General features: G+C 39.1%; 1 protein-coding gene across 3 annotated transcripts in view; it reads left to right on the top strand.

Annotated features, from left to right (window-relative positions):
• The window catches only part of SLC1A2 (solute carrier family 1 member 2), an 81,598-nt gene extending 60,777 nt beyond the window's left edge, over positions 1-20,821 (top strand). The window contains exons 8-11 of one of the 3 annotated variants that reach the window (XM_015863576.2): positions 516-710; positions 2,846-2,980; positions 8,253-8,484; positions 11,869-20,819. In XM_015863576.2, the coding sequence (XP_015719062.1) occupies positions 516-710; positions 2,846-2,980; positions 8,253-8,484; positions 11,869-11,943 (637 nt within the window). In that variant the 3' untranslated portion in view covers positions 11,944-20,819. Of the gene's footprint in view, positions 1-515; positions 711-2,845; positions 2,981-8,252; positions 8,485-11,868 lie in introns of all 3 variants that reach the window. The other 2 variants (XM_015863577.2, XM_015863578.2) reach the window with 2 other exon arrangements.
• The last annotated feature ends 467 nt before the right edge of the window (positions 20,822-21,288 follow it).

The following is a 21,288-nucleotide window of genomic DNA, read 5'->3' on the forward strand; positions in this document are numbered from 1 at the left end:
CAGACCATGTTTGACATTATTTCCTGTCTTCCACTGTCTGGGAGCTGCATGTGTTTTGTATATATTTGCCTACTTCTTTTTTTTTTTTTTTTTTTTTTTAAATTTATTTTCAATTAAATAATGAAGTACTGATTTCTCCCTTCAAAGTAAATCAAGTAAATCAAGTAAAATCAAGTAAATTTAGGATTTTTTCCCTTTGCTTGTAATTCTGTTCATCAGAAAAGACTGGAAACTGGCCTCTTTAAGCAAAGTGCAAGAAATAATTCATAAATGAGTCTGAAAGATTCATCTACAATCTCTCAAGCGCTGATCCCTCCTGAAGGCAAGTTCATGCTTTGGCCTCAGTCCCACCTCCAGCTAAATGTAGATTTAATTGAAACAACAGCCAAAACTTGAATCACAGCTGAAAGTCGGAGCTGAAAGTAAACAAAGAGCAGAATTTCTGACTTTGCTTCCTTGTATATATATTATATTAAAATGACATCTTCTTTACTTATTTGCTTTCTGTCCTTCAGTGCTGGAACATTACCCGTAACATTCCGCTGTCTTGAGGAAAATCTAGGCATTGATAAGCGTGTAACAAGGTTTGTTCTTCCTGTTGGAGCAACTATTAACATGGATGGAACTGCCCTTTATGAAGCTGTGGCTGCCATTTTCATAGCACAGATGAATGGAATTGAGCTGGATGGAGGCCAGATAGTTACTGTAAGGTCAGTTCAAAATTACTGCTTTGTTTCTACAGACAGTAAAAAATGAAGCTTTCACTTGTCTGTCTTCTCAGTGGCTGTGAGATCCACTGTGAAACCCACAGACTTCTAATAATGTATGCAAAAGAACTGTATATATGTAGGTCCTGGTTTTCTAGTGATGTTAATCTTTAAACTTTTGCAGCCTCAGTGCATTCTAGTGGTGTTTGTACAGTTTTGCTGTTGAAGATGCTCAGTGAAAACTGCTTTTTTGGTTTTGTTTTTGTGTGTTTGTTTTTTGTGCAATGCAGGGCCTTTTAGTATAGAGGGATGCCTCAAGTGATAGGGCATTAACTTTCTAGAATATATGTGTTTATATGTATTGGAAAAGTAAAATGTTCCTAAGCATTGATCTATGTTTTTGTTTTTGGTTGTTTCTTTTGGTGGGATGGGGGAGGAGGGGAAAGGGAAAGCACTTCTGTGAACAGCAAAAATGATGGACTCAGTGTAAAAAATCATGAGGGTGATATTGCCTGCAGCATGACTGAGATACTCTCAGACTTTTTCTTTCTAACCCAGAGAACGCTAGCTCTCTGCCTTTGATATCAGCTCTTCATATTAAGGACTATCTCTGGAAGAACAAAGGAAAGTACCCATTCATAATGGGTAAAAGTGATTCAGGATGGTTTACTGTAAGGGAGTTTTAAGACCCATTAGATACAGTGACTAACAAGAAACAAAGGCAAAGTTATGACTACTGCAGCTTTAGTTAATTTACAGTGGAAAACCTGATGAAGACACCAGGCCTAACATTTTGAGTAGTTAAAATGTAAACCAAAAATGAAGGCTGCCAAGTATGCCTTCTTCCTGTAACTTTCACCCACCCATCTTTCTTTTACTAAGCCCTTTTAACACTTAAAAAGTTTCTGTGTAGGAATATATAATTCTGTGTTCCTTACCCAGCTGTATTGGCAGCAGTTTTTCCATTTCTTTACCTCCTGCCCAAGCCCCTAAAGTAGTAAAAAAAAAGGTTTCTAAAACGTTCAGTATTGCTTCTAATAAAGACGAGTGATATATTCAGGTCTAGCCTGATAAATGAGAACAGTAATTTCAGAGGTGCCATTTCTAAAAACCAAATTAAGATTAGGGCAATTAAAGTCAGCTAAGCCCAGACTTGAGTTACACCTCCTCCCTCCTCTGAGGAACTGGCTCTAGCTCTTTCTGCTCACACCAGTTAAGGCTGTGGTCGTCAGCTACGACTCACATTCAATAAGCAGTAAGCAACTTTGGACTATGTAGGAAAACTGTTAGTTCTCCTCTTCACAGAACAGAGCATTTTTGCTCCAATGTTACAAAAGCCTACCCTACATGACCCCTCTGTCCAACATAGGCTGGCAGTGCCTGAGGAGATGACGGCATGTACAGAGCCTGATGGCAGCACAAAGCATCCTGACTGCTGGAATCTGTCTGAGGGTTTGGAAGGTCAGGTTGCACTCTAACACAGACACCTGATAAACACACTGTGGCCTGGACTGTCCGGGTCAAACCCAGATGTCTGACAGGTCTAGATCAGGCTGACATCCTCATAGATTATTATCACAGACCTAGAGCCAAAGGCTTTCCCCTAGAGACATTCTTCTACTTCTGTGCTGGGAGCACTTTCTGATTTGTTGGGTACACCCACAGAGTTGCAATAATGTTATTGAAGTCTGTGTTCCATTTAAAAAGGACAGATTCAATTCTCTTAATTTTTGTTTGTTTTCTTTATTTTTTCTTTTCTTCTCCCTTCCCCCATGCCCACCCTTTCCCCCCCCCCCCCCCCTTTTTCTTTTCTTCTGTCCTTCTATTTTCCTCTTTTTGTTTCCTATTTCTTTTTTTCTTCTTTTGAACCCATCAGAAATTTTTTTTTGCATTTTCATCTATAGTGTTTTGTATCTAGGCTTATACTGCAGAAGTTTTGGATACCAAGACTTCTGTTCTCCTATACTTGGTAATAACCACTTTCTCTCAATCAATTACTTCAAAATTTAGTCTTCAATTACCATGAATAAACATAAATGAACCATCTGAGAATAAGACCTTCCTACTGATCACATGACTAAGCAACTAAAGTTCATGTTCCTCTTCCTGCTACTCCCATTTGATTTTTGTTTTTGCAGTTTGACAGCCACTCTTGCAAGTGTTGGAGCTGCCAGTATTCCCAGCGCTGGACTCGTCACTATGCTTCTTATCCTGACTGCAGTGGGTCTCCCTACCCAGGACATCAGTTTGCTTGTTGCTGTTGACTGGCTGTTGTAAGTTGTGCTGACTTCACTGCTCGATGCAGAAAAAGCAATGAAGGAATGCTTGCTTGCCTGTAGTGCTTTTCAGCTATTGATCCTAGAGAACTCCAAGAATCTCCTGTCAGATGAAGCAAAGGAGAAAATAGTCATAAACCATTTGATCAGGAAGGAAACACTGAAAGCATCTCCTCAGGTGGTAGAAATTGTTACAGAGCTAGTAAGGTCCATTTCTGTGAGCAAAGGACCTTCTTGTATGAGCATGGGCCCAAAGATAATGCATTTTTGTCTTCTTTATGATGCCTCCCTGTCACAGATAGCAGCAAGGGCATATTATGGACAACAGCCATCTCTCCCCTGATACACTTGTACGTAGTAAAGACATATGTTTCTATTGTTCCAGGAGATATTAGTGTTCTATGCCATTTGTGTATTTCCTCCTATGCCTGCAGTCTCAGGTTCTCATTTGTGGTAACTTTCAGTTCCAGATACACTACTAAAACTATGCTAGAAGTAACAGCAGTGTTGAGAATGTTAAGCTAAAACAGAAGATTATTTTCTCGTAATTATCTCTTGGCTTACTGAGAAGAATTCAAGGTCTTCATCAATTCTTCGACATTTCTTTCATAGTGTATCTGTTACTACCTGTCTTTCCATTATGAGCTGTGAAGAATGGTGCACAGCTCTGGATTCTGTTTCAAAGAAAAATGAAAGAGTTACAGCTTGGAAAAACAGAGGAAAAAATTACTTACATACTTTATGTATAACTGAATATCATGATATCATGACTCAGAATGTCAAAGTAGGGCAGGGTTCAGTAGTCAAAGTGCAGCTGGCATAGAGAAAAATGTTATATTCTGAGGATTCTAATATATTTCTGAGGTCATGATTAAAAACAGGAAAGTGCTGTAGACATCTGCAGCTGGGAAGAAGGAAGCAAAGGGAGGAGCATACTCATTTTAAATCTGTTTTTACTGGCTCTCAAAGTGGGGCAAATAGGTAGGTTTCTGCAGCTGGTAGGAGGATGTGCAAAAGAAGCCTATGGTTTGTTTTTTTTTAGGGAAATGTCATTCAAAAATATTCCTGCGGACTGAGAAGCTCTGCCCACACTAGCAAACCTCAGAGCTGTTAGTTACCAGCAGTTACGATCCAGCAGTATGTGTTGCATTTCAGGCTCAGCCTAGGTATCATTATCTCTGGCTTTTCCAGCACTGTTTAGAGAAATAAAAGCATCTTGCTGTGGAGCTGTAGCAGTGTTGAATGTAAGTACAGAAAGCAAGATTGCCAGTAAGTACTTCAGAAAGAAATATTTTATGGTATCTTTCCAAAATAAATGCCAATCAGAAGAACCTTCCAGAACAAGACTTTGGTTTTGGATCCTTCTGGCCTAACAATCAGTTGTGCATATCCAGAGTGGTTCAGAAGTAAAACATGGAGGAAAAAGGGAAAGGAGATAAAAAATGAGAAGAAAAGTTTTAGTGTCCTGACACTACTGCTGTGAAGGTAAGACAAAGTTTGTTGGTGAAGCTGCTGTGGTAATTAGCCTATGGTGAGGGCTAACAGCTTTGTTTTACATCTTCCAGTGGTTGTGTTGAGGTCTAATGAGATATGAAAAATAAAGTTACTTTCATTGGAGATGGCAAAGAGAGGCACACAAACCAACTTCTGAGCAGTCTGCTGGGCACACAAACCATATCTAAAAATATCTGAAACAAAACGTCATAAAATCATGTTTTCTTTACTTCCAAGCATTGCCTTCTTCCATTTCTTTAGATCACAGAATAAAACTACAGCTGCATTTATAACAGAATGTAGAAGAGAAAGTTAAGAAAATCTCTGAGGCATTATGAAAGTCACTTTCTGGAACACGTAGAAATATTTTGGGATAGCTCCCTTTATAGCAGTTGAATTCCAGTTAATGAAAGCTTTGCAGAAATGGCCTACTGTATGAGTTTTTCAATATTCCTGATGAAAAGAGCTATTAACTGATTTTACAATACTGCCATCATCTGAATCTGCAGTCTTACTAAAACCAGCTTTGCAAGATTTGGTCATGGTGCAACACAAAACTAACTTTTGATGGGCTGGAAGCTTGGCTGTTTTTCATTCAAATAAGAGCCAAAAGGTTTCAGTATTGATTTCTTCTCAAGTCTCTCCAATATCTAAAGATTAGGTTGCTAAACCTTTCCCCCTCCCACGCGTACATACAAAGTGAGCTCTTTCACCAGGCAAGTTTCCCAAGATTTCACAACTCTCACAGTTTTCTCAGTTTGAAACTAAGCACAGCGCAGCAGTGACATTTAATAGGACAGCAATTATATGCCAGCAGCTGGAATGAAGCAAGCTTCTTTTGCTCCAGCTAAAAGATGGCTTCTTTCCAAATGTGAGACAGAAAAGCTTAACGAATATCATTGCACAACCTCAAATACAGTGATATTTTGCAGTGAGGGAAGAGGAATTAGAGAAAACAGGCTTAGGCAGCCCATCCAGTATTTTACATATCTACCTTTGTTCAGTACCTCATAAGAAGACTGCTTGAGTTCTGGCTTTGCTCCATGGCTTAGATCCAAATTCAGAACATTCAGACCTACCCCACATCTAGGCATTATGAATAGGGAATCAAATGAATTGAATTAAACTGAAAAACACAGGAGCTCTTTTCTACAACAGCTAAGAGATAAGGCAACCAAAACACGTCACAAACTCTCTGTATTAGCAGGTGTGCTAAGATTTTAATCTTTCTAAAATATAGTAAGGTTGATATATGGGGTTTTCAAGCTTTCAGGAAGCAGAACTGATTGTTGTTTTTTTGTTTGTTTGTTTTGTTTTTTTTACATATTAGCATACTATATACATGCTATGACATTAATAACAAGAGGGCCTGCCTAATTCAGTTCCTCTTCTTTCTGTTCTTTCTTTGTGAATTTGGGGTTAGCTCAAACAGAAAGTTGTCTTTTGGGATAATTTTATTTGTATCTAAAACATCAGCAAGCTTCCAGTTCATATTTATGCCAGTTCATGGAAATTAGGCATTAATCCTTATCAGGTTTTCCAGAATTACATCCCAGCAATATCAAAGCACAGTCTTACCAGATGTTGAGTTGGCTTTTGAGAGAGAACGTTGTCTTTCCATTATTCCTCTCAGGATCTGTTGTAAACAAAACAGAAGTAGTTATGTTGGTCAGGTGACTAGACTGCAACTTTCCTAAATCAATTATGTTTTCAAAGTTACAAGAAGCCAGAATTATTTTGTTGGTTATTTTTGAAAAAAGAGTAAACTCAATCTTACTTCTTCTTGGGTGTCCTCTGGCCCCAAAGAAGTCAGTGGCACTTTGCTGTTTGTTTCTGACAGCTATGATATTGCCTCTTTGGCTGTAAGGAAACTTGTGGTCTACATCAGCTCACTTAGTATAGTAATGCTTTGTAAGAGCATGCAGTTTGTATTACAGAATCTCATGGCTAGTAACATATGAATATGGGCTGACATATCTGCTTGAATGACCCATTCATAATTTGAATCATCCCTCAGTTATATTTGTGTATTCTCATTTCTTGGCAGTGCTTATATTATCTCTCCCTCGTCTGGCTCCAGTGCAGCCTTTCAAAATCTAATGCTACTCGTAGAAATAAAAATGAAGCAAAAGTTCTTGGAGCACTGTATGGGAAGGTTCAGTACATTTGATGGTCTTAATTAAAGTAATCCTCTAGAAAGTCATTTATTTCCTATTCTGTCACTCTGACCAGGTTTGAAACAGTCTTCACAGGCATGGGGTGAGATCTGTAAAGTATTTCATTCATGTGAGGCAAAACTGGAAGGATGTTGTTGGTTGGTCTATTTATTCATTTATTTATTTGTTTGTTTATTTGGGGATGGTGGTGGAAATTGTTAGACTTCTTATTTGGTTATTCTTTTGGTGGAAGAAAAAACTGTGGGTAGCTGCTTCAGCTCAGATGTAACTCCAGAGCTGTTAGCTCTTCACATCTAGGTGGCAGGTGTAAATGAAGTTAAAATGAGCAGTGCAGCCTATCTGCAGTAGGAGTGACAGCAGGAGAGCTCAGTCCTGCCATTCTCTGTAAGACCGTCTCCCTTTTTTGGGAGGTTTTGGGCAGAAGTCTGAAATGAGGGAAGATCCACAGCCATGACCTCACTGCTGACAGATAGAGTCATGCTGTAAATAGGAGACAGGAGAAAGGCATCCTGTCTGGGAAGTGCCAATGAGTATGCTTCTTTGTATTGCAGCACACAGGCCTCCGCTGGCACCCTGTGCAGTGAGGGGCACTTGTTACTGACATGCTGTCACAGGCTCATCATTTTGTAAGCCGTGACCTGTATTTGGCTGGCTCATCCACTGTGTGCTGCCATACGGTAGTGTGGGCGGGCATGCTGCCATCTGACAGATGACCATCTGTAAAGATGGTGCCAGCAGAGGAGCTGTGATGGCCTGAGTCTTATGAAGACGTTTCAGACATTTCATCCCAGCAGTTTTCTCACTAAGAGAAAGGGGAGGGCCTGTTTGTTAATCCACTCCAGCAAACACACACTTCATCAGTTCTAAAATCTCTTTCTCTGGCTATGTTAAGCACCCTGATAAATTAAGATTAAACAAAGGGCAATGATGTGAGTCTGGCACCCTGACACTGAAACCTTCAGCTGCAGAAACAGGCACCAGGGAGATCTCAGCAAAGCACAGCTCTGAAGTTTGGCTGTGCCCTTGTGCAAGCTCTTTGCCAAAACCCATGAGAATGAGCAGCTGGGCCATGGGAGTTAGCACATCCTTCCTGCCTGAACACGTCCTCTAGAAAGGCAAGCATTTTCAATTTCACTTGAAAGCTACCATCTTTCTATTCCAAAGATGCCATAAATCTTCTGAAATAAGTAAGTACAATAACTGCAACATTAATAGGGCTTTCAGGTCTGATTTTTTTGTATGGTGACAATAATGGAAAGATGGTAGCTGTAAATACCCAAAAGGTTACTTACAGGAAAAACTCACCCGTATGGAAGCCTTCGATCTGCTGGGAACCACTGAGGCAATCTTCACCAGGAAGTAATCTCCAAGAAAAGCTGCCTTAGGGGTGGTCAGCCCTTAAATAGGGTCTAGAGGAGATAGAGTCAAGCTCCACTCCTTCCAGTATCACAGCTCAATTACTCTCACCTGTGATCCCATAGCAGACCCAACACTTGCCTCAGCTGATTAATCAAAGGTTCAGGCTGTGATTACCAATTTCCCATTCACTTTTTCTTCCTCTCATGCCATTCAGCCTTTGCCTTTTGCTTCTTTTATAGGGACCGGATGAGAACGTCAGTCAATGTAGTGGGGGATTCTTTTGGTGCTGGCATCGTCTACCACCTTTCCAAGGCAGAACTTGACAGCATTGATTCTCATCATAAAGACCACGAAGACATAGAAATGACCAAGACTCAGTCTATCTATGACGACATGAAAAATCATAGGGAAAACAACTCAAACCAGTGTGTTTTTGCAGCTCACAACTCAGTCATAGTAGATGAGTGCAAGGTACCTTTCACATTTATGGATATTGAGACATGTATATAGCAGTGCATGCTTTATTTTATTTTATTTTATTTTTATTTTTTAACCTGCATGTATTTTTGAAATTGTTCCGCAAATAACAATGTGACAACCAGCTCCATGAACCCCAGAATGAGTTTGAGCAGTTCAAAAGATGATTTTTGCACTCTTCTTAAAAGTTGTCGTTTGAGGAGAAAAATCATGTACATTGTTTACATATCAAAAGGCAAGATGCAGCGTATTATGGAATATGCCAAGACACAGAAAGTATGGCATCACCTTCTATGGACATTTACCTAATTTTCTTGGCAACAGAGAACTTAAATGCCAACTTCAAACGAAGGGTATCTGCAATCCAAATACAGGTGTTGTCGTTTGCTGATTGCCTTCCATGATATGCTGTTCAGAGACGGACATATTGAATGCACTTTAGCATCTGAATGCTCCTGCGCTCATACAGCATGCTTACGCTTTGCTTCCATCGTCCCTGGATCATTAAGACACAAACATCATATTTTCTTTCTAATCCTTGCTGTAACTAACATGGATTATTAATAGTGATAATAATGTCTTGATCAGAGCAAAGTGAGCTTGAAAATCCCCACCGGTTGATGGAGAAGACAGCAGGGGTGGTTAATGGCTAGAAGTTTACAAAGCACTCACCACTAGGACAGGGCAGTTTAGAATCAAGGGAGTTTTTAAGTGAAAATGAGGAGAAAGAAATTGTAACAAGCCAGAACTTTTAAATTCTTTTGAAAGCAAAAATCTCTTGAAAAATTATTATTATTTTAAATCTATGTCTCTAATCTGATCCTCTACACTGTTTTTGACACAGTGAGCCTACATCAGCCATTTATCCAAGAAGATTCTCTTGCATCTTTCACATGCCACAACTGAGCCAGTATCTAACTATGAATGCTTATAGTAAGTCCTTTAGCAGATCTCCATGTAAACTGGAGATAAAGTTCTCTTCTAGTGCTTTCACCTGTCTATGGCCTGTCTGGAAGCATTCGTTAGCATACCCTTTTTTTCAAATGCTTACTTCTGGATAACATCAGGCCAAACCTGAATTTCTAGTGGACAAAGTAATATTAAATTCAGGAAAACAAATGAACGAAATACAACAAACAACAAAAAAAGAAGGAATTTACTTGAAAAGAAACATACCAAAATTTTTTTTTATTAGCTTCTTTCAAAATTATTTATGTCAGAGAATATTCTAATTTCAGTGAGTTTAAGACAAACACAGCTAGCATGGATCATTCTGAATCAGGTTGATGGAGCTGAATACTGAAAAGGTAATCTCCTTTCCATCTCTCAGACATCCATGCCAAGCTAGACAATAGCTGCTCTTTGATTCAGTATTTACTGTACTTTCTTTTCTCTTTCAGTTTCTCCTCTGATTCCCATCAGTTGAGTTATTGTTTTACCTCAAAGATGTGAACTCATGGTGCAGTATAGCACCCTAAGTACACTCATTAGTAGAAATCCGAGACCAGTGGCTTATGAAGTATTTTTCCCTTTTTTTTTCTTTTTTTTTTNTTTTTTTTTTTTTTTTTTTAATTGTTTTTTGGCTTTGTTTAACATAACAAGATCTTTTATTTTCTTCTTGAAAACCTTCACAAATACAGATTTTTTTTTTTTTTTTTTTTTTTTTTTTTTTTTTTTTTTTTTTTTTTTTTTTTTTCTCTTTTTTTCTTTAAATTGTTTTATGGGATCTCACTTTGCACTTTTAAATTCATGAACAGAGCCAGGGTTTACTGGATTGGGCATAAGACTGAGTTTGAGTGGGTCAATTGTCTGTCTGCAAGCTGCCAAAAGGATATGGTGTTACAGTCCAGTGTATAGGCTATGAATATATCCTGATATTTGCAAAGAACCTGGATGTTGAAGTGGCCTACAGCCTAATCTAAGTGTTAGAGTATCAAAAGCAACAGTGTATAGGATCTGGAGATTCAAAATAGCTGTTTGTTAAATGTGAAAAGACTTCATCCTGTTAAATGTACTGGTGGAGTGAAAAGTTCACTGCAACTCTGGTCAGAGTTTTAAAAAGCTCATCATCTGCTAGCATGTGCTTTCTATTTACATCCTGTAGTATACTCCATGTATAGCACTACTAGTTTATAATTCTGCATGGTCAATGTATATTTTTAATAAGTAGTGTATCTTTACGTGGGGTTAGAGTGGATGGTACTGCATGATGTTTTTGTATTTTTTTATTATCTCATTTCACATGAATGACTTGATGTGATTTCAATGTCTGAATAAGCTGTTCATTCCTGTACTTGCATGTTTTCCCCTTTCATTATCTAAGAAAAAGCTTGACTTTATTTCCAAATCAGTGCACATTGTCATATTTCCATGTCCCAATGCTTCCATGCATCCAGTTTATCCAGCATGGGGAATTTCATCTCTGTCTTTAAGTTTTCATTTGAAGCTGAGGATGTTATTTTACAAGGTAAGTTAGGAAAGATTAAGCTATCCATTTGACATTAAAAGAAAGGTTATCTTGCTGCTGAAAAAAAATCTAGATTATTTTTATAAAGTTAAACCAACCATTTTACCCTTTTTTCTTCATTTTTTAAAGTCATTTGTCTGGAGTTACCTTTACTGAAGCATGGGTTTATTTCTACCTCTTTCTGGAATGCAACCTACTGGTCATTGTTCACTGAGCTGGTAGATAACTGTAGGTCTTTTACCATATTATAAAATAAACAAAGTGTAGCACAGATCTTTATGGGCAAGAGTGATGTGCTGTAATTTGTGCGAGACAAAAACAGCATTACTATGGATTTTTGGTCTGACTACAGTCATAAAGTTTCACTACACTATAAGTAGTAGTGATACAATGAACAGTACTTTCACAGTATATCTTTAGCTCCTTTTTTTTAAAGGTGGTGTAATTGTAGGTGAGACTGTATAGATAAATATCTATGATTATTCCAGCCTTGTACATTTTTTGTATCCTTGCATCAGCTATCTTGCTCTGTGAAGGAGTTCTACTAAGAAAGTACAGCTTTCTAGATCAAAACAAACAAACAAAGAAATCTGCTGTTTAAATAACCCAGAAAAAAATTATGGATGATAGGAGTATAACCTGAAACAGTTATTAAAAACAAAACTACAAAAAAGGCTGAGAAAATAGGAAATATTTTTCTACTGCTAGTGTTTTCTTGTCAGCATATAAAATTAAGAGGAGTCTCACTATTTGTGAGTGTTGTGAATTCTGAATAAATATATTTTACATATATAATAAGACATGGTGTATCTAGTTCCTGTAAATATCATGATCTTCCTTATAAAAGTCAAGACTTTTCTTGTCTAAGTGCCTTGGCCTTTAAGTCAGTTGTTGATGATAATTACTTGCAGGTAACACTGGCAACCAATGGCAAATCTGCAGACATCAATGTTGTTGAAGAAGAGCCTTGGAAACGTGAAAACTAAGGGAAGAGATTCCCAGATCCATCTTTAATAAGTCCTGAAGCTTTCTTCTGGTAAAAGATATCACAATTAAGGAAGATTTCTCTCTCTCTCTCTCTCTCTCTCTCTTTTCTTTTTTTTTTTCTTTTTCTTTTTCTTTTCTTTTTTTTTAAAAAAAAAAAACATCTGCAGTTTCTGCTTAATTTCTTAACTGAAACTTAGCAAAAATCTCATATAGTCAATGCGGTGTCTTTGCCAAACAATGATCCATAACCATCTGTCTTCTCCCTTGTGTTACTGTTTGGACAATGCAGCTGAAGAATACTCCATGCAGTGTGATGTGTTCTCACCTGCCTTCCCACTCATTCAAGACGCAGAGAATGTAAATGCTGCAAAATGGAAAGATCATAATGCTCACTACAGGGACTCAGGGTCACAAATAGTTACAGAAAAATATAACTTCATGCAAGCCTTCTAGTGTTTCAATGACTCCTGTGGCATAATTGATCTAGTTAGCACTGTATGGCTGACACAGCTTTTGAAAGTGTCCCTAAATTTTTCTATTTGTTACAATAATAATAAGCTCCTGACATGGGAAGCACTGAATTTTTGTGCCTAGTTGTACTTCAAACAGGACTGGGATCCGGGGGCAAGATTAATATGTGGAAGTCAATAAACCAACCTGGACCTTTTGTTAGACCAGTACAATTAATGTTTGGTATTAAGACCTTAGATTTGCATGTGCATGCGATGTATTTTTTATCAGCTGTCCAGGGCAGGTGCCACCCCCATTTTATTGGGTCACATTTTATTGTGACCACAGTGCATCACATAATACAAGGCAGTAAGATTGCAGGGGTGATAATTCCTAAATCCATGCCAGCTGTACAAAATACAGAGCACCATGGGCTCAATTATGTCATTCTCAATCAAAGTCGGTAGCACCTTACTATTCACCCTACTCCGCTGATGTCAGAGGGAGTCTTTATGGAGAAGGGGCTGCTCAAATACGGTACTACTGAATGTGAGCAAGGATGTCATGACTGGGTACTTGATAATGCTCTGTAAACAAATTCTGAGTATATCACACTAAGGAACTGTGAGGTTTTGAATGTAACCATCAGTGGCATTTCGCATGAAGTGTCTATTTTCCAAGCATGTCATGTGTCAAAAAATGGTTAAATCCTGAAATTATTACTAAGCCAAATTCCTGGTTAATGTTACTAGAATTTGGCCAGGGTTTGGACTGATGAAGAATAAGATAGAATTACAGGATTTAGACCAATGCATTGAATATACTTCTGTCTTTTTCTCTTTTGCAGAGTAATGATTCATATAAATCTCTGTCAGAAAAATGTTTCTTAGAGCACATGGCATGTGCATTAGAAAGATGGTGTTTTGTCAACGTACTATAGTTTATTCATCCTATCAGAAGAAATTACAGTCACAATAATAACCTTGTGTTTTTAAAGTTGCTTGTTAATACTCTGCAATCTTGAGACTCTGGTGAATGCCTCTCTACTACTAACAGTGTTTTATAGCAAAGCTGAGCCAGGTGGGCCCTGTGCAGGGCCTGGTGGAACTCTCAGAGGTTCTCAAGTATGGTGAGATTAGAAATGGCAGAGAAAAGAGCTGAAACATTTAGAGATGTGGGCCATTCAGCATCTTTGCTCAAGACCTGTTGTAGGTGTAAGCAGAAGTTGTGTGTTAACTGTGGAGTGGTATTTGGCTCTATAGAAGCTATCAGAATATAAATATAATTTGCTTTTGCTCCTCCGCATTCATATAAAGACCTCTGAAAAAGCTGCACACATTCTTTACAATGCACAAGTCTAAGTTCACTGTCAGAGCATCCCTTGTCATGCATTCGTTGATGTGGAATTTTTTTTGTTCTCACAATTCATCACAATGATCCTAAGCAAGACAGCCTGAATAATCCAGCAAGTATAGAAGCACTGTGAATTCTGTAGGCTTCTAATGAATTAAAGGTGGACACCTTTTCCAGAGGTCTTGTGAATCAACTTAAGGATTTTTTTGTGTGTGATGTGCAGAACAGTAGAATATCCAGAGAAGTGGTAGGCAGGTGGTCTTCTCTTTTCTTTGGTCATTGATATCAAAATAACCCAAACTAACCTTCAGTTGCTGCTTCTCTGAATGCACAAGAGAACCAATGCGATACTTTAAGAAGAAAGTATGTTTGGGTTGGCAAGGGAAGGAAGCAGAAGGTCACTGACTTCACTCTGTTTGTGTTGAATGGAATGTCTGGGTATTATTGGGGCTTTAGTCTGCAGGTGAAGATAATGTTACTTGAGGATTAAGTGCCAGAGATGTGCCTGGAGAGGCCTGCAGGTGCCCCAGAGCCTTTGCTCCTCTTAGGGTGCAAGCATGTATTGCAAGCAGCTTGTTGCTACTGGAGTGATGGGCCTGCCTGAGGGCACAGCACCATATTTGTGGCTGGTTAGGGCTGTGGCGACCAAGGGGCAGCACTTGGTGCCTTAGGAGCAGCCACAGCAACAATGGGTCTTGCGAGTGACTTTGGAGAACCAGTCTGTAGACTTTTAGATGTATTTTGAAAGTGTTCAGTGGTTGGAAATGAAAAGGGATGCCAGCAATGTGTGACTGGGCAGCTCCTCAAAATTGCATATTGAGAAACACTTACAATGTGCTTACGCATCTCCGCCTGGGACGTGCTGTCTTTTGAAGAGTGATTCTTCAGATGGAGACTAGGGGAGGAAGGAATGAGATGCTAGTGAAACTCCACCCACACCAGGGAAAATAAATTTGGGCCTTTTGACAGGACTGGAATAGCAGGCTCTCATTTTAAATTAGTGATTTCATAGGTAAAGTAACTCAGGGATGTTTCAAGAAATAATTGCAATTGCATTTCTCTACTTAAATGTGGATGTGGGAGAAGGAGAAATGTTGTTTTTGGTAAACTTCTCTGCTCTTACCCTGGCTGAATACTTAATATAGTGTTACTCCAGCACAGCACTGCGTTTAACCATCAAAAGCTTTCCATTTTGCTGGGAAAATGTAACTCACTCTTGGCTTGCATTTCTCGATTTGCTCATTCCACATGAGGCTGGGTTGCTACTTAACTAAATAAACAGAAACTAACCTAGGGACTGGCCTGGCCACTTCAGCTAAGGCAAGCTGACATTTCAGTAGGCAGTGCTGACCACTGACCACTCTCTTTTTAGTTTCACTAGGTGTTGATGAATACATTTGCATGTGGTAAACATTTTGTGTTTGTTTCCAGGGCTGAAATGGCAATGTTAAAAGAAAAGCACAGTAGGAAGTGATTAGCGTTCCATGCAGTTCCTGGAGGAATTAACATTTCTTTCCAATGCTCACCCTGCTGCTTCTCTGTCAAATACCTGTTGTCTGTGCAGCTGTGATACCCTTTGCCCTCTGCATTGCTGACAGTGCACTGGCACATGGAGAAGTCTAAACCAGGAGAAGAGTCAGTTAATTGCATGCTTAATTACGTACTTATGCCTTTACTTTATGCATTCTCTACTGAAGCTAGGTCAGCATTCTCTTGATATCCATTCACTGAAACTAAAGCACACCACACGTAAAAGCTAAAGAAGTGGAAGACTTTTGTTCTTCGTTTCTTCCCTTAGAAAACAAAGGCTGCAGCAGCACTGTGAGAAACACACGTGGCTCTTACACAGGGAGATACTTTAGACAGGTAGGGGACAAGCCATGTGAGCCACAATGTGAAGTGTGTTACTTCCATTTGAATCAGTGAGAAACTCGTTACGTCTTTGAAAAACTATGCTTGCTGTAGAAAAACCTGTGCCGGCAATGTTCTGGCTGCATGGAAATTCCACCGAAATCCAGGGGAATCACGGGCTTCCAGGAAAGGTCAAGTCTCTTCCTGCCTTTGCTAAGTACTGAGGGATTTCACAATCCCATCAGAGGCGACAGTCCTCATCTGCTGCTTAAGAGGAGGGTAATTCTCACACTCTCAAAGTCTTTGTTAAGATGCTTCTTTTTTACCTAACTATCTTTATAGTACAAGTCCAACACTGAGTTTAAAACTCAGCACATAAACAAGGATCACTGTTATTAAGGTGTTGGGTTTTTTTGTTTGTTTGTTTGTTTGTTTTCTGTTTTTTCCCTGAGATACAGTTAATGATCATTTCTTTCTCAAAGCACATGGAGTTCCACGTGCCACTTTATAAGGTGTGAGTAGTGTAGATTTCTGATTTGTTTTCCAGCAATGCCAGGGCCATTATATTGCTGGTAGCTGATACTCAGAAAAACCGACTGTTCATATGAGAAACCGCAGCAGCAGTGTTTGAACACATTTCTTCTGGCAACTGTCTGGATTGTCTTTGTTTCCTCGCCTTCTCTTGTGTTGTTGCAGCCTTGTTGTAGCAACACAGCAACGATCGCACAAATCCCCCCAAACACAGGCAGTATTAAATCTTACCTCTGACATTCACTTCTGTAAATAAGTTTTAAAAGGCTCTGAGCTTTAGTAACAGGCTTAGAGAAATCCTTTTGTGGAGTCATATCAATTTCTCATTTCAGTAGCTCCATTAGTCTATTCTTATTGCTGCATTTGAAATAATTTACAGAAGGCTAAAAAAGGGCACTTTATTAAAATGTACTGTAATATTAGTCTGTTATGAGCCAGAGACTACCCTCAATTTTATTACTGTGACTTGTAAGGATACCATTAACATATCTGTCATATTAATCATAGTAGTGGTATAGCTCACCTTGGCTATTGTTGTGCTTGCTTCCCTGCATAGGATTGCGTGGGCAATCCTGCTCTCTCTAGAAAACATTCTCTGAATGAAGAGTGATTTTCTTTTCTCCAATCTTATTGATGACTTTGAGGGAAAAAATATTTACCCAATTTCCATTGACTGAATATCTGGAAATAGAGGATGTATCGAGTATTTGGGGGAAAAGGAACTACGGTGCTGAAGTTTCAAAGGAAGGCAGCCCATCTTCACCACCTTATTTTAAAGTGTTATGTTCTAGTTCAAAATGTAACTAAAATAAAGTGTTATGTCCATTTTCCTTTGAAAGTCGTTGATCTTAATGGCCCTCAGACAGCTTTCTGTAAGCCTCAGAAAAGCACAGGCTCCAGTTCCATATGACTCCAGCAGGACTCATTGCTTTATGCTGTACAAGGAGTGCCTCCCTCATTTTGTCCTCCTAATCATGTCTGATATTAAATTGAAATCTGCTGCTATGAATGAGCTGAACTGCTGATGCCCAGGTGCTGATAATTCCCTTTCTCTTATGAGTGGGCTTCCTGGCACAGGGCTCTGGTGAGCCATCCCTTGGCTTCTGCTCACCATCCCATCAGTATCTCTCCTGGCTGGGGGAGGCTCGCTGTCTTCCCATTACTGAGTCAATACAAATGCTGGTGGCTAAGGCGGTCATGCTTTTGCAGCTAGTGTTCTTAAGGAAAACCCATACTCTGAACGTGGAAAAATCCTAGAGCATATGACTGAGCCACTGAATAGGTGTCTACTAGCCCAAGATGGAAATAGCCAGCAAACTAACTCCAGATTTAGAGAAGCAAAAGACTTGTGAGATTTCTTGCTTCACCCAAACCTTGATCCCTTTTTGTCACAATGGTGTTTTGCTACAAAGCCAATGCTGCTGGATGCTACAGCATCCAATCCTTCTAGTATGATTTTTCAAAAGTCAGGAGCCCTGCAGTTGTTTTTAAATGACACTTTGTGTCGTATAACATTACATGAAGGGGAACTGTCTTAGACAGCATCGCACAACCTGGATTGTCTGGTACCTGTATATCGTTATGTAAATAAATAGAGTAGCGTGCAGGGATTTTTGTATCTTTCTTTTCTATTTCTTTTCTACAGTTTTTAAAAGACTGTATGCAAACTGTGTTTACAAATTGATTTTGCAGTCGGTATTGTAGGTTGTGGCATGTCCATTTTGGTGTTATGCATGGGCTTGTGAGTCCTTGTGTGCTACAGGTTGTCCTTCCTTCATAAATTCAATTGCGTACACTCCCACCCAACATATCCTGCCCCTTTCTTAAATATAGCCCATTTCCCATGATGTGGTGTGAACTGTAGCTTGTAGAATGCATGAGAAAAAGCTGCATATGTATTTGTATTGTTAAATACTCTATACTCAGTACTGATTCAGTTATTAATATACACTTTAGGGGTTTGTACTTGTTCTCTGGAAACTACAGTGTAGACTGAACTAAATTACTTAGTATCTGTAATTTACAGACTAATATTTTCTTATAATATTTTCTATATGACCATGTATGATAGGAGGATAGTCCTTTACAGGTGACCTTAGAACAAAACCAATTTTCTCATAACATTTAGGATCAATGAAATATTTCTGTGGTATGTTTAGTGTTGAATTAAAAACAAAGCACAAAATGCAAGAAGCAAATAGGAATTTCAATATGTCCTTAAATGCTGCAGTTCATTATGGAACAATGTTATAATAACCTGAACAATCTTCTAGATTGACTGTCTTGGGCAATCGCCCCTCATTTTTGTCCTTTTTCCCAGTGTTACCTTTGCCAAATCCTGCAGATTTTTTCTTAGGACCTGATCATGTATAACTGACTGACTCAGACTACTGATTAAAGAAAACTGGACATCTGGGTAGGCAAAAAATAGGTACCCAGTCCATTGTGCTACACTGCAATGTACATGAGTTCAGCCTGCAGAAAGACTTCATGACTTGGCCACCTATCTTTGCCTTCTTGAAAGGGGACCAATAAAACCACCATGGGACCAATGCAATTGGGTAGCATCCATAGAAATACCTCCTGCTTTCTTATGTCTTTAAAGAGATCAGACACTATATGTTTTTTTACTAGGACAAGTGGAAATTTTTTCTCTTTTACTGCTGTCCCTTCCCATTAGACAAATACCTGTTGGCATTAAGGCCATGGCTACAATTATTTTTATTTACCGAACAAAGAACTGTTTGGAGGGAAATAGAAAAAAAAATAAGTATTAATAACAATTGTATCACATGTAGTTTTCTTTATGGCCAGCTAGCGCCTTGATGGTGATTCAAAGCAAAACATTGAATAGCAGATACTACTGTCCCAGTGTAACTGATACTGGCTATCTCTCCACTTATTCAGAGCTCTGTGGGGCCGTGTTATTCTGCTGAGGTTTTGGAGACTAAATTTCTAGTAGATAGACATGTAGGAAGTGTGCTGATGTACCCTTATATAATAATCTCCTCCTTGTACTTTAAGTCACTTGTACCAGGTATCAGTAAGAACTGCAGGTAGAATAGTTCTAATAGCTGTAAAACTTAATTGTTACCAGTTCTGACATTCTGTTGAAGCATGATGTCCAGTGCCTCTCTGCACTTAGTGTAGATAATGTAGCTATCAATGTGTAATTTCAGTGAAATGGTGTGTACAGTATGGGTAGTGGTGCATTAATTTAATTTAATTGGTCATTGTGTATGGAGCCATAGTAGGAAATTAGGCTAACTTTCAAAATTCTGTTCTATTTTTGTGTTTTGTTCTTTTGTCTGGCTTCGTTTTCCTTCTGGCCATACGACTGAGTCAGTTTCATAGCTTAGTAGCTGCTTTATCAGTTGATTATGGACTGTCCTGTTCTGATAACGTTCAGAATAATGTATGCAGCCAACTTACTGTAAATATGTTCTAGTTTTTAGCTTTCTAACTGGCATGGTACGTGTCAGTACCTGCATGTGTGTGTTTCCCTGGTAGTGAGAGAAAGCGATGCCAGCATCAATGTGCTGCCTCGTGAGCGCACTTGTTATGACACTAAGAACTAATGCACACATGGAATGATTTGTTTTTTAGTTTTCTTCTTGTTTGTTTGACGTGTTGGGACTCTAGCACCAGAAGTTCAGTAAGTCGCTGTTGAAATTAGCACAATGAGCAAGGGGAAAACCAATCCTGCCTGCTAGGTGCCCTCTCTGCTACTTGTGCTGTGCGTGACTCATGGGCAAGGATACACTGCTCCTGACATTGCTTGAAAAGGATATTGATAGGAAAATATGCTGGAAAATACTGCTGGAAATAAGTGCAAGAAGCTAAGTGCTTCTTGAACCACTGTGGTTGAAGTCCAGGGGACTGTTTTCTACAAGAAGTAGGTCTGATCATACAGCAGACACATGAACTACATATTCAGTGGCAAGATTCTTCAGAAATGAGAGCTATGATTGAGATCTGTAAGAAAGTGACTTTTCTGGGGCGGAAGCTGAAGGTGGTTTTGAAAGAGTTTGGGTGGGAAAGCAAACAAAAGCTGGTTTATGCCCAACGTACCTGAGTCTGGTTCTCATAAATGTTCTTGCCCCATTAAGTGGAAAGTGATCAAAATCAGGTCCTAAAGCACAGGAAGTATCCTTCTTGGTGAGTCCTCCTACAGTGTTTTGGTGTGAATCACAGTTGTACGGGGCGGAGCACCACCTGCTCCCACTGCTGATACCCTTTGCCTCCTCTTAAAAGTGGAGGAGAGTCACGAGATGGAATATTTTCATGTGTTTCACCTGAAAGGAATAAAAAAGCAATAGGAATAGGATTGGTTCTTTTTGTTACTCTCAGAAAGTTCCCCAGATTTTGAAACATACTGTACAGTAACTATAGCACACTGTATTAACTAATGAATGCAGACAATAAAATTTCTCCCAACTCCAGGCTCTGTTCTTGTATATTGTAGTTGGAATGCTTTGTAGACTAAGTCTATTTTTGTAGCTCAGATCCTTACTCTTATTTGTAGTCATTTAGTTTTAATGCTTTCTTACGGTGTGAACTGATTTCTGTAACTTTTATGTATAAAACAAACTGGACATTCTTTCTATACTGGAAATAGTCGCGAATATAATATTTCACTAAATGTTTTACCTCTTCTGTATATATCATCAATAAATGTTGATTCATAATTTTCCTGCCTTATATCTGTGAGTTTTGCTCTCAGCTTGGGCTGAACGCTGACATGATTTGGGTAGCAGTTTAGATAAAGCAGATGGATGGATGAGAGAAGCTGAGTGATGCAGGCAAGACAGAAGGTGGACCTGAGTTTGCCAGTGTGCCAGAAATCTGCTCCCAAACATCTCCGAGTGTTGGCTGCAGCTGAGCTGATTTGCCATGAAGTCCAGAATCGTCTTACTGCAGTGAAGTCTAGAGCAGCCTTGGCAGTGAAGGCTGGAGGAGGAGGAAGAAATGTTAGAAGAGTAAGAGGATGCGATAGTTGGTTGCAGTTGCTTTAAAAACCTGCTTCACACCTCTGCATGTCTGAGCCATGCACTACCAGAGGAAGGATGTTACCACATCCGGGCCTGGCTCTGTTCACATACACTGCTGCCATAATGACTCTGGTCTCTTTAGCACTCACTATTCCCCATCACTTGCAT

The sequence above is a fragment of the Coturnix japonica genome, chromosome 5 (assembly GCF_001577835.2).
Source record: "Coturnix japonica isolate 7356 chromosome 5, Coturnix japonica 2.1, whole genome shotgun sequence".
NCBI lineage: Eukaryota > Metazoa > Chordata > Aves > Galliformes > Phasianidae > Coturnix > Coturnix japonica.